This window comes from Chionomys nivalis, chromosome 1 (genome assembly GCF_950005125.1).
Source record: "Chionomys nivalis chromosome 1, mChiNiv1.1, whole genome shotgun sequence".
NCBI lineage: Eukaryota > Metazoa > Chordata > Mammalia > Rodentia > Cricetidae > Chionomys > Chionomys nivalis.
Window position 1 is genome coordinate 194,729,779 of NC_080086.1, and position 14,106 is coordinate 194,743,884.

The 14,106-nt window shown below is 39.4% G+C and overlaps 1 protein-coding gene across 1 annotated transcript in view; it reads right to left on the bottom strand.

Moving 5' to 3' along the window:
• The window catches only part of Sdhaf3 (succinate dehydrogenase complex assembly factor 3), a 36,196-nt gene extending 27,086 nt beyond the window's left edge, over nt 1-9,110 (bottom strand). The window contains exon 1 of the mRNA XM_057783437.1: nt 8,893-9,110. Coding sequence (XP_057639420.1) covers nt 8,893-9,066 — 174 coding nt within the window. The 5' untranslated portion in view covers nt 9,067-9,110. The remainder of the gene's footprint in view (nt 1-8,892) is intronic.
• Between the last annotated feature and the right edge of the window lie 4,996 nt (nt 9,111-14,106).

Genomic DNA, 14,106 nt, shown 5'->3' on the forward strand with positions numbered 1-14,106 from the left:
AATAAAATCATTTCACACATTAGTTTTTACACATTTATCTAAGGGATATCAAGTAACTCTCCCCAGTTTCTCTAAGAAAAAAGATTTACCAAAACAGCTGCATAAAATGCTATTCAGGGACACTCCTGAACCCTTCAAAATGGATTAAAACGAAATAGAAGACATAGAAAAAGCAACTTCATCTCAAAGTCAGTAAATATACGTAAGCTATGTAAACAGAAACAGCATATCTTAAATAATTCATGAATATTAGTACTTGAAATAGGGCAGATAAATATTACAAATTAAAACCGAAAGTTTTCTGACTGCCTGGCTGTTTTTCTATACAAAAGGATTTTCTGCCACCGTGTGGAAGGTTGTAAAATTACACATAATTTAAAAACTACTTGAACTAGTTTATTCCCAGGTTCAAATATAGCTAAATCCAGTTATAAACTACTTCAAAGCAAATGTTAAATCCTATGTAAACCTGTGTACAGGATTCATCTCTCTTCTTTCTGAATAAAATTGTGTTTTATTTATAATAAGGATCTTATTTCTAATAAGGATAGATACTATATGACTAACACTCAATTTCAGGTTTTACCCATATTACATTTTTTGGGTGTGGCATGATTGATACAGGGTATCTGTGTAACACCTCTGGCTGTCCTGGAACTTGCTTTGTAGACGGATGACCTCGAACTCAGGTTAAAGGCATGCTCCATCACCTGGCTTCTATATTATTCTTTAAATACTGTTATTTCTCCCTACATCAGGCACTTAAAATACTAAATTAGATAAAAGAAAAGTAATACTATACTACTCAAACTTACCCTGAATAATTAGGAATCTCAGATCTCTGGTACCAATTTTTAAATTTGGTTTATGTATTTTATGTGTATGAGTGTTCTGCCTATATGTATGTGTATAAACATGTGACCCGTCCGTGTTTCTGGTGCCCTCAAATACCAGAAGCATCATATTCGCTAGAACTAGAGTTACAGATAGTTGCAAGCCTCCATGGGTGTGAGAATTGAAACTGGTTCCCCTGGAAGATCAACCAACCTGGAAGATCTATCATACTTAGGTTAGGTTACATTAACAAACAGTAGTAGCTATCAGGGTGGTGTGCATGCCTTAATCCTAGCACCTGAGAAGCAAGGGCAGGCTGATCTCTCAAAGTTCAAGGTCAGCCAGGTTTATGCATGGAGTTTCAGGTCAGCCAGAGCTACACAGACAAAGTCTGTCTAAAAGAAAAGAGGGAGGGAGGGAGGGAGGGAGGGAGGGAGGGAGGGAGGGAGGGAGGGAGGGAGGGGGGGGGAAGGAGGGAGAGAGAGAGAGAGAGAGGAGAAACAGTTGTGCTTGTGTATGGTGGTATAATAGTAGTCCATTTCTTTAACCCTAGCACTCAAGAGACACAGGCAAGCATAGCTCCATAAGATAGAGGTCAACCTGTTCTCTACCTAGTAAGACCCTATCTTTAAATAAAGCTGAGCAATACTGGCTCACACCTTTAGGTAGGCAATGTAGTGATTGTTTGTATTTTCATAAATAATACTTGCTTGAAGATCAGCGTAAAAAGCTAAGCCACTAAGGGAAGGGAGTGGTGGAACACACCTTTAAATCCAGGACTTGGGAGATTAAATGTGTGAACCATTACACCTGGACCTCAGTTGTTCATTAATTTATTTGCATAAGCTTAGATGGATAGGGGTCTTGCCCTGCGGTGATCACTCCCTTTATTTATTAATCTGCTTATCTCCTTGAACACAGGACTTAGCTCCACTCCACATCCTGGTGCCCCTTTCTTCCTTAAGTTGTATATATTGTACTTTTCCTTGCTCAGCATGTGCCTTTTCATAGATCTTCTTAAGAGTGACTACAAATGATCACATGACAAAGTTTATACTAAGCTATTTGAGATTTCCTCTGCCAATACAATTAATCCAAAAATTCTTCACTTTAGCCTCAGGCAGACTGTTAGAACAAGGGCAAAAAGCAGCCACATTCTTCACCAAAATATCCCATATTAAATTCTTCCCTCTGAAATTTCTTCAGCCAAGTCCAACAGTTCAAATCACTCTCAGCACACCCCTGTCTTCCATGCTCCTACTACTATGGCCCACTAAGCAGTGCTTAAAGCATTCCACTGCTTTACTAACCCAAAGTCCCCAAAATATGGCCAGGTCTATCACAGCAATACTCTAGTCCCTGGTAACAACTTCTATCATAGCTGGGAGTTTCTAATGCTGTTTAAAGATATCATAACCATGGCAACTCTTATATAGGAAAATATTTCATTGGCACTGGCTTACAATTTTAGATATTTAGTTCATTATCATCGTGGTGAGAAACATGGCAGCATGCAGACATGCTGGAGAAGAAGCTAAAAGGTCTACATCTAAGAGCTCTTTTGCAGGCAGCAGGGAGTGAACTGCAAGACTGCACATGGCTTGAGCACATATGGTCCACAGTGACAAACTTCCTCCAACAAGCTAACACCTAGTCCAACAAGGCCATAGCTCCCCATAGGGCCACTTCTCATGGGCCAAGCATTCAGACACATTGAGTCTATGGGACCCTAGGTAGTCAAACCACCACAACAGCTATGCCTACATAAACAATCCAAATTTGATGATCTAGAAATGATGTATTTTGGACCAACCAACTCAAGTAAGACAAGGAAAAGAATTATGAGGACCCCAAATCATCAATCTTGGCTTCTTCCTGTCCTTTTCAGGGTTCTATGCTAAGAACAAGTTCCCAGTCCCTGGCATTTCCAACATAGGCCAGAAAGCTAGCAATATGAATAACAGGGGAAAGCAGGCTTACAATAATGAAGAGGTGAGGTTGTAAAAGAATTGTGACAAGGACACAGCTGCTGCAAGCATGGATGATAATGAAGAGGGGAGGTTCTGCAAAAAGGATGGCTACAGTAGCCTGAAAACTATAACAATAATGAAGAGAAGACAAGAAGAAAAGTCTAAGGGAGTAGTTATAAAGAAATAAAAGTGAATTACCTGTTTCCACAGAAATCTATAGAGTAAACCCTTTGATAACATGTTTCTGCTGACCTTAACCACATAATTAAAGTATGATCACACTGCAGTTTCTAGAAGTGCTCTAGACACCAGTAATTTGAATAAAATGTACCAGATGCTATGAGCACCTGAACTACACTCTAATATGCACATCTTCCCAAACACTTCAGAGTAAGCAGTTCTGGCACTGGGTAGCTTTCTCTCAGCCTCCCAGAGGCACTGGGAGACTAGCACAAGGCCCCTTCAAAATAGCACTGACCATTGTCACTGCCTCCACGTTCCGAAGTTCCCGCTGCAGTGTTTGTATCCTCAGCAAAAGGAGGGTTAACTGTTGCTGCTGGCTACAAGCTCTGACGTACCAACTGCATCTGTGTATCTGCAGCTGGTCAAATGAGTAAGAGACACAACAAACTCTCTAGGCTGTGCTGGACCAGGGTCACTAAACAAGATGGCTCTTAGAGAGCTCACAGCTCAAACTGAGCTAGAGAAGTATTCTTGTCACTCATGTGACCACGGTAGCTGCGTCTGGAATTATGTGCCAGCTATGCGTCTACCACCATATGAGTTCTGTATACAAAGGCAGTAACAAAGTATATGCATTTTTTTTTTATCATGGGAAGAGTTTTTAAGCATACTATAGACCTCCTCACAGGTAACGAAATGAAATGTCACTGCAGCGAAATCCTGAAATGTCTAGCATTTTAGAAATCAATCCAAATAAAGCATAAACACTTCGGTGTTTTAGAACACAGAAAAGCAAAGCATACCTTTCCCTTTAGACATGACTCTATTACAGTGATTCGGGAGCAAAGAAGAGCAAAAACTTGTAAACAAGGCAAATACGATCCCCCCTTGGGAAATAAGCTAATTAAATCTGCACACAAGGAGAATAAGCTGACGTCTCTGAGGCCCAGAAGGTGAGTTAATCAGTTTAATCTATTAACAGATACAGCAATAATGTCAAGCCAAAGTGGGTAACATTAAACAGGACGGAGAGAAAACATTGTTATGAGTCCACCGCTGTCTAAGAAAACGCGAGCACATAATGAAGCGGCAGGAGCCTTTTCTGCTGCAGATGCAGTGAGACCTGACGAAAACATTCCTCTGCCCACTCCATATCTCTGTACTTTAACGTCATGTTCACTAGGGAAAAAAAAAAGTCAAAGAAATCCTTACTTAAAAAAAAATGCTTTTGAATTTGACTGACAATTCAGACATAATTGAACATGAAGTCTTCATTTACTGCACTTAATGTGAATGGTCAATTTTTTTTTCAGCAAACATAATGTATTTGATTACAGGTAACATGTACCATCACAAATCCCAACGGGAAATTTTGTAATATTCACTGTAGACTCCTTATTAGTCTTTAAAAAATCTAGAATAATTCTTTGTTCGAGATACAACTGAGAAATGGTGCCCTGAAAGTGAAGGCAAATATTCTGACTTCTAGAAAAAGACACGCTCTTCACTAGTCCCCAGCAGAAAGAGCCAATTGACAATAAGGTTTATATTTCATTATTGTATAAGTTTAATTGGCAGGAGTCTGAAACCAACAATCTGAAGTTTCTGAGTATCTTGGTAAAGTCCAATCCAGAACACAAGATCATTACTGGGCCTGATAACCAGATCTCAGGGGTGGCATATGCCCACCTTAAGTCTCTTCCTAAAGCCTAATACCAGCTTCCGAGCCACAAAGGGGGCACGTTAACACGTCTTTACAAGACAAAACAAATATTAATGAACCTCCCATTTGGCCTCATTCTTAGCCTACAAAATGTTTTAAAAGTAAAAAGCTAAATACAACACAGTACAATTATTAAGTAGCAATTTAGTTTTTTACCAAATTAAGTTACTGAAAGATCATAGAATATTTAAATACTATCAATACATTCTAAATACTTATGCTGATTAGGTAAAGAGTGAAACACTTTAATTTGAAGCTACATGTATCTAGAATTCCATTTCTTTAAAAAATTTAGCGGGAAAATATAGAACTATGCAGGTGACATCAACATTTATACAAAAATATGAAAACTCCAAGATTAGCATACAAATTCAAGAAGACAAAGGCAAGAAATCTTTATAAAGTACTGGTATTTAATTCTTTGAATGTGCCTGACTCAAGGCGTTAGAGAAACAGAGAACTAATTACAAAATTATTGAGTATATTTGACTGCATTTTAAAGTAACATTTCCTTAAATGTTGCTTTAAAGTAACATGTTTACTAAAGAAACGTGATATATGGAGATAATGTGGAAAATCTGAAGTTCAGAGAAAAAACTAAAAGCACTCTTCATTTTCTCAACCAGATAACAATTGCTCACATCTAATTACTCCATGGGCAGTTGTCATTCACGCTAAAACCCTTTCCAATCGCTGCCTTCTAACCCACCCATCATACAGTTGGATGAGAATTATTTTCTACTGTTGGGCGGCTACATTGCTTTCAATGTCTCACTAGTACTATATCTAAGCAATATAACAATTTACATTATTCATATGTAAATCAAAAAAGGTCTGTTAGACTCCCTTTTGCCCATCCTTGTTTTGTTTTGTTTTGCAAGTCACTGTTTCTCCGTGTAGTCCTGACTGTCTTGGAAAAGCTCTGTAGACCAGGCTGACCTGGAGCTCAGAGAACAGTCTGCCCCTGCCTTTGCGTTCCTCACGGTGTGAACCATCACTGCTTTATATATAAAGATAGGGTCTCACAAAGTCATAGAAATCCTGAGGGCTAGGATTAAAGGTGTGTACTGCTACCACCTAGCCCATCTTTTAAATTTAAACTATTAGTGCTTTTCTACCAAAATAAATAAGCTTTTTAAAATACTAATGTCATCAACCACTTATTTTTTTTCTTTTTTGTGATTCCCATCAACCATATTATATTATATTAACTTCAACTATTTTTCATTTGCCTTTTAAACATTTTTAAACTCAAGAGTTATGAAGTTAAATTTGATTGTATTTAAAATATATTTTATTATCAATTCCTTGCTAAAAAAACATGTCCTCAAAGTAAACAGAGATGAAAGAAAAGCCAAACCATGAGACTGCCTATGGAGAGTTCAGGCTAGATTATACCATTTGATTAAATAATTAACGTATTTCATGATACAACTGTATAAGAAGAAAAAGCACTTCCTGGTTTGCCACTAATTTCAAGAGCAAAATATATGTTATTTTCTATTGAGACAACAGAGGTCTAAAAAAATCTTTTCTAAAAAACTTTTTTGGGGGGAGGGGTTGGTTTTTCTAGACAGGGTTTCTCTGTCTATCTATGGCTGTCCTGGAACTCACTCTGTAAACCAGGCTGGCCTTGAACTCACAGAGATCCACCTGCCACGGTCTCCCTGAGTGCTGGGATTAAAGGCATGTGCTCCCACCAAATGCCTTAAAAGATCTAACTTACATGACATCACTATCCTATAAATAAATCATTATCATTGAATAAACCACCACACATAAAGAGGCTGCCATGAGTAATGTGCAGAATAAACTGAGACATACCCAAGCAACCCACTGAAACTTAGTAGAAGCTGTCCCACACATATATAATCCATGTAGGCAGAACAGTAATTCATTCCTTTTCTCCAGCAAGCTAAAAACAAACTACAAGACTGATATTCAAAAGCAACCACCTAAAATCTTTGTAGGATAGTCCTTTATACTGTGTGAATATATTCACTGTGACTGGTTAAATTAAGAAGACACTGGTCAACAGTTGAGCAGGATAAAATTAGGGGAGAGCCAAATAGAATGCTGGGAAGAAGGGCAGAGGCAGAGGAGTTATAAGCAAATGCAGAGAGAAGAGGGACATGCTGCATTGAGAAAAGATATCAATTCATGTAGCAAAGCATAGATAAACATAAATGGGTTAAAGTTGTAAGAGTTAGCTAGTAATAGGTCTGAGCTATTGGTCAAGAATTTATAATTAAGACTCTGTGTGGTTACTTGGCAGCAGCTTGTGGGACAGGAAGTTTTTCTAACAGGTCTTCAAATTAGGTGAGGCAGGAAATTACTAAAAATAGCAAAATGCAATCAATTCTAATTATACTAAGTTAAATAAAGTTTAAATATACATGACATGCAACTTAGCCATTTCTTTTTACCTTATGATCCACTTAAAAGTCACACAAAAATAATACCTCAGATGAGTTACAAAGGTTACATGCACTCTTGATTGTAAAATACTGGGTTTAAATTTCTGCTGATTCATCATATTGGGTTTAAATTTCTGCTGATTCATCATATTGGGTTTAAATTTCTGCTGATTCATCAACTACAGGACTCCCACACACAGAGAGAGACACAAACACACAGGCACACACCCCATAGAACACTTTTTCTTCATTCCAAAAAATATGTAAAACTAGTGTACCAGTGGAGAAGATGAGCCATTTCGACCCTACAAAAACATTTCAACTAATGCATTCAGAAGGAATAGTAGGAACAGAAAATTAGCAATGGAACACAACCACAGTATATAGCCATGAATGTTGAATTAGGCAAAGTTTAAGAAGAAACAGGATACTTGTGTAGCCTCAAATTCTTCATCCAAATATTTAGTAATTTTAACTCAGAATTTGGAATTCCAAGACCATGGCACTAGCAACTACCTGGCACTGGTGAAAGTCTTTTGACTGCTGTGGTACGAGTGTATGTAAGAGGGAATGATTATACAGCATGTGGCTAGACAGGAAGTAAGAAAGATTCACGCATAAGGTTGTGGTGTGTGTGTGTGTGTGCGTGTGTGTGTGTGTGTGTGTGTGTGTAACTAGAGAATGGACTCAGGACTTGGCTTGTTGATAAGAGTTTCTGTCCCTCCCGGTCACATACTAGGTAAGTACTCCACCACCGAACTACATCCCAGCCTCTTCTGGTCTTATTTTGAAATGAGGTCTTGCTAAACTACATGGGCTAGCCTTAAGCTTTCAACTCTTTTGCCCTTCACCCTGGGGTAGACAGGAGGCAGAGGCAGGGCAATCTCTGAGTTCTAGGCCAGCCTGCTCTACAAAGCAAGTTTCAGGCCAACCAGGGCTACACAGAGAAACCTGTGAATAATGAAATAATAAACTAGCTGAGATGCTTACTGTAACGCTGTTATTTTACACATAAGACTGGAAGAATGAAAAAAATTAATTCGTGTAACATTTAGTAAGTGTTGGGGTCTGAATTGAAAACTAAGTTTTCTGACTCCAAGACCAAATACATATTTAAGAAAGTGCTTTGCATTTAAAAAGATTAAACCTCCCCAGATCCAGAAAACCAAATTACATCTAATAAGCCAAGACTTTTCAGAAAGTTCTAAATTTCTCTCTTTAAAAATGTTAACTCCCGCCAGCAATTTCCCTTTCCCCAAGTGTAATCTTTAAGTCTTTCTATGTTTATCTAATTGACCTGTCAAGTAGAAAACTTACTACGGCCCTAAAATTACAAATTAACAAATGGTCGAAACAAGCTTCTTTAGTCTGAAAGCTAAGTAATGGCATGAAGTTAATTACACGGGCTGTCACGTACAAACCAAAAGGACAGCAGCCGGCGACCTTGGAGTGCTTGGCAGTGGGTGCTGTAGTAAATTCTGAGACACCCCACCTTCATCTACCCCTGGTAACCTCAGACTCTCAGAGTTGATCTGAACACCGGGGGAACTGCACGTGCCCAAGCAGAGAGCCTGTGGGAGACGCTGGGGGTTCGCGACGGACTTGGGGGAAGCGCTGCTTGACCAGTTTTAGGCTGTTTAATTCAAACGCCCTGTTTGGCCGTGCACGGACACCGGGAGTTGTTAGGAAGCCGGTCTTTGAACTGAATACCACAAAGGGACCCCAGGAGTCTGGGTTAAGGGGGCGGGGAGGGGGCATCACTTGCCTCCCATTCCTGCAAGAAGCGCTGGGCCTCGCCAGAACCAACAGTCTTATGTCTCCTAAACTCGTCCTTCACGTACTGATCGCCCAAGGCTTTGAGGTCCGGGGGCAGAGCCCGGTGGAGCTGCAAGATTCGCTTATACAAGACTCGGACTCGCGAAACATGCCTGCCCGGCATCGCGCCGCGCCCGCTCGACCTGCCGCGCCTGCGCAGAAGGTCCCCGCGGCTCTGCCCCTTTGGGAAGTCGCCTGCGGCGGCGGAAGAAGACTCGCGACCTTCATCCGGTTTGGTCCCTCATTGAATCATGTCCTTCCGGAAGCTCGAATTTTGGTGCCCACAGAAAAGCGCCCTGTCCCTCTCTGCTAGAGGCGTGGCTTTTGAGTGGTCGTTGCAATATCTCGGATTCCCTAGAGTGACGCTATCAAGTTCGAAGTCTTGAGTGAGTACGTTGTTTTACCTTTCAGCGGTAACTCACCGTCGTTTCCATTCCTCTTCGTCAGGTCTTTCTTATTAAAGCTTTGAAAAACACTTAATCAAAATCCGTCTCCTCCAAAAAGCTTTCCTTGGTTAATCCAGACCGTTTGAGGCTTCTGGGCGTTTTCCTGGGAGCGAGGTAAGGATCCATGTGCCTTCATCGCCCCCTCCAATAGCCCACCCCCTTGGCACAGTGCAAACTACAAACATAGCTTCTCCCGGGTAACTAACACAAGTGAGCGCTAGTTAGTGCAGGCAGGTCAAGCAGGCTGTGGAAGAATCACGAGAGGTGTTTTAAGAGTATTTCCACAGCCACGACAATGGGAGTTCTTATTAAATAGTGTGAGATGAATACCAGGAATCTAGACTTCCACAAGTCCTAGCCTGTGCAGAGATGATAAGAAAATTTTAACTTTTCTGGAGCCTTATTTTTTCATCCCCATTATATTTTTAATCCTCCAGCAAATCCTAATGGCTCCACCACAAAAGTCATGTCGAACTCAAACATGAGGAGTGGGAGGAGGAGGAGGGAAATGGGAGGCGGGGAGAAGGCAGAAATAGTTTCAACAACAAAAAAAAATTAATAAAAAAAAGATTAAAAAAAAAAAGAACTCAAACATTATTTCCACCGCATCCTGTACCATAATCATCTTTACTGGATAGCTTCCTTATCTGTGTTCCTGCCTCTGACCACGTTGAACTGCAGTTATGGTCTACCTAGGTGTAAATTAGATAGTGTCGTTCCTCTCCTTGACAAATCTTGAATGGCATTCCATTCGTGTAAAACCCAAAGTCTCTCTACCTCTGAGAATTTAAATGTCCTGTTTATTCATTCCCTAGTTAGTCAGTTCCAGTCATACTGGCCTTGGGGTTCTTTATCTTGAAAAGGCCATGCACACTCCCAACTGCTGCTGATGAACATTTGCTTGTAGCTTTCTCTTATATGATCCTCTTAGCTTAGTTATTTTGCTCAGCCCTACAAATCAGACCTCTCCTAACAGCCTTGCTTGAGACTATAACATAACCAAGCCAAATTTCTCACGCTACTCCTGCCTTTTTCTTCTCCATAATATTTGGTACACAGAATTTACATAGTGACTTGTTCTTGTTTCTCACTAGAATACTCAAGGAAGGCACTTTTCAGGAGGGCTGTTGCCCACTGGTGTATCTCTGCTCTAGACCTGAAATAAGCATACAGTAAATATTCGTTGCATGGATGCCTGAGTTTAATCAATGCTGTTGAGCACCTCAGGGATTGAATGCAGGTAAAACATGAGTGTAAGAACTCAGTGGTTCTTTCACAGATACTGGATTTCTGTCTGTGTAACAACCATGAAATCCAAAAAGACAATAACCTCAGAGATTTTGCTCATTTCCAGGCCTCACTGTGGTGTCTCACAAATAGGAAGTACTCCAATATTTATTACTTTGAATAGAGTTTTTCTTTAACTTAACTTTAAGGAAAACATTTAACTGAACGAATATAGAATATTTTAATGGATTTAATTTGGTATTTTGACAAACCATATTAATGGCAAGGGTTGAAGAGCAATGTGATTATTTCATTTTAGGAAATTTTCTAACCATATTCCATCTATTAATATCCCTGTAAATTGAAAATTTGGGTTTTTTTCTAGTTTACATTTTTTTCTGGTTTTCCTTCAGGTTAAACTGCAGCTATAATAAATACTTCTTTCAGAGCCAGAGCTCTTTATAAAAATGTGGGAAAATATTCTCTCAGTGAACGAATAAAAGAATTGATTCATCCTCAAGGGAGTAGGAAAGATCCACAAAGCACTGGAAAATTAATGGCCAGAAATGGAGGTGATCAGCCAGAAAGATTCTAAGACAGTGGTTTTTAACCTTCCTAATGCTGCAACCCTTTAATACAGTTCCTCACGTTGTGCAGACCCCAACCATAAAGTTATTTTGTTGCTGCTTCATAACTGCCATTTTGCTACTGTTGTGAATTGTAATGTGATTTGAGATTCCCCTGTGTATACCATTGGTTAATTAAAAAATAAAAAGCTGCTTTGGCCTATGAAATGGCAGAAGAGAGCTAGGCAGGGAAAACTAAACTGAATTCTGGAAGAAAGAAGGCAAAATCAGTGAGACATCATAGAGATGCTGCAGGAGACAGACACAGGAGATAGATGCGAGACAGAACCTTACCAGTAGGCCACAACCACATGGCAATACATAGGTTAATAGAAATGGGTTAATTTAAGATATCAGAGCTAGAAATGTGCATAAGCAAATAGACTGAGCAGTGTTTGGTATAATACAGTTTCTGTGTAGTTATTTTGGTTCTGGGCAGCCAAGAACAAACAAGCAGTACAGTCTCCACCAACAGATTAGTGTGCTAGGACAGATTAGTCCCATGTAGGACTGACACCATCCACGTAAAACTTGAAAAAGCTTGAAAAGGAATTCTAGACAAAAAAGAATAGAGTTAAACACAGCTTCTTGATACCCAACATTTTTTTTCAGATGGGCTCTGATAGCTGGCTATGAGCAGGGCGCCAGGGCTCCTTCAAGAGAGGTCTTCCTGATTTAGCATTAGCTGCAAAAAAAAATGTGCAGTAGTTTCGTGGTTCACCAGGACAAATGGCTCTGACTCTTTCGGGAGGTCCAGTTATGGAACACTTGAATGGGCTTTGTGAGCAGAGTACTACATCTTGCTTATTGGCAACATAGACTTGCTGTGTGCCTGAAAATAGTTCTGTGAGCATGGCTCGCACTGAGTGGACCTCTGCCGTATTAGACTGGGTTTATCCAAAAGGTAAAGAACCCTTAGTTCTAGCCTGGCCACTTAGCATTTTAAGAAATGGACCTGGACAGAAAAGGATTTCAGATACACAATAGGGCAGATTCAGATATAAAAGACCTCTAAATGAGGCACAGTATGTTTAAAAAAAAGTACATAGGTCTTGTAGACCAGGCTGGCCTCGAACTCACAGAGATCCGCCTGCCTCTGCCTCCCGAGTGCTAGTTCCAGGACAGGAACCAAAAAGCTACGGAGAAACCCTGTCTTGAAAAATCAGAAAGAAAAAAAAAAACTGTACATAGGTTTGAGAAAAGAAAACGAGTATAGAGAGTTATAAAGAAGTATATCATTTTAAAATGATGAAACAAAGTCTTTAAAGAGACAGTGAAAGTAATAAAAAAGAGTACAGACAGCATAGATTAAAGGAGTAAAGAAAAATAAGACACATAAAGATGGAAAATACACAGAGAATATGAGTATTATTGTATTTTCTTTGAATATTTTGACTGAATGAACTAAGTACAGAAAGATTTCATTGTATGGGCTGTTAAGCAAAACCAACATAAATATTTTAAAGGTATCTTGACTTTAAAATTTAAGTCTAATAATATGTTGCTTTGAAAAAGAGGTTCTGCTTTTGTTTCCACAGAGGATGAGAACCTGTGGATTCCTCCCAGGCTAATGTGGTTTGATGGACCAAGACCACCTGAAAGGTCTCCGTGAACCCCCTAAAAGAAAATACTTCATCCAACAAAAAGCAGGAAGCAGTTTGGAGAGAACTACACCCAAATTTCCTAATATTGTTTGTAAATGTTTGTTTACATTTAAAGGGTGATATGCTATAGAAATGGATACTTTGCATTGGTATGGATCTTGATTTATTGATACAAATTTAAGATCAATTTTGTTTTATATATGTGTGTGTGTGTGTGTATCTGCTCTTGATTAAGGTAGTGTGTTTGTGCAGCTCATTTAAAAATGTAATGTATAATTAAGAAATGTAGGTTAATAGGTAGTCATCTATAACAACCAAGCTTGTAGTCATCTTAGTTAGGTTTTCTAGATATATAGAGATATATTTAAGTTAGATAGATAATCTTCAAGCCTTCCAAAGACCTATTGAATATGACATTTATAATGTTTTAAGAACTTAGAACTTGAACTGTCCAGAGAGATGGCTCAGTGGTTACGGCCCGATCGCGCTTCCTGCCAGAGGACCCAAGTTCGATTCCTGGCTTCCACACGGTGGCTTGCAGCCATCTGTCCTGAGCTCATGCGCCCTCTTGTGGCGTATGGGAAAAAAAAGAACGTAGGACTTTTCATGACAATGAGACACATCTGCTCCTGGAAGCACCAATCTACTTCAAGAGGATGATAGGCATTGAACAGGCTCTTTATGGAGTTTAATAGCCACTTGGGCAGGAAATTGTTCATGCCTGGACTGCTTGATGTTATGCTGTATGAACTGGACATGCAGGACCCACAGAAAAGTGACTGCTGAAGTTTGCTGAAGTTGTCTAAAGACGTTGGGACAGTCCTTCAGTGTTCCTGCTTCATGAAAGAGTCTGCCAGTCTAAACATTTTTCAGGACATAGGAGAAAGTGACTCACAAACTGCCAAGATATGTGGAACTGTCTTTGAAATTTCCTGCTTCATGGAAAAGTCTGCTGGATTCTATGGACCAGTAGATGAAGATTGGATGCCCCAATGTTACAGAAGAACATTGGGTGACTTCCCAGGCACTGAGATGTCTCTGTCAATTCTAGAGTTTTGGAAGTTGCTTAGAAAGCACTTTCTGTTTACTTAGGTAATATTATATCCTTCTGGAGTCTTTGATGGAGTTGAAGAATAGATAGTTATAGTCATAGTTTTCCTTGTTATAATAAAAGATAGATATAAATATTGTAACTGTAATTCTTGCTTGATACCTGTTTTGTTATATGTAATTTTACTATGTTAAAGTTAAAACCTTCCTT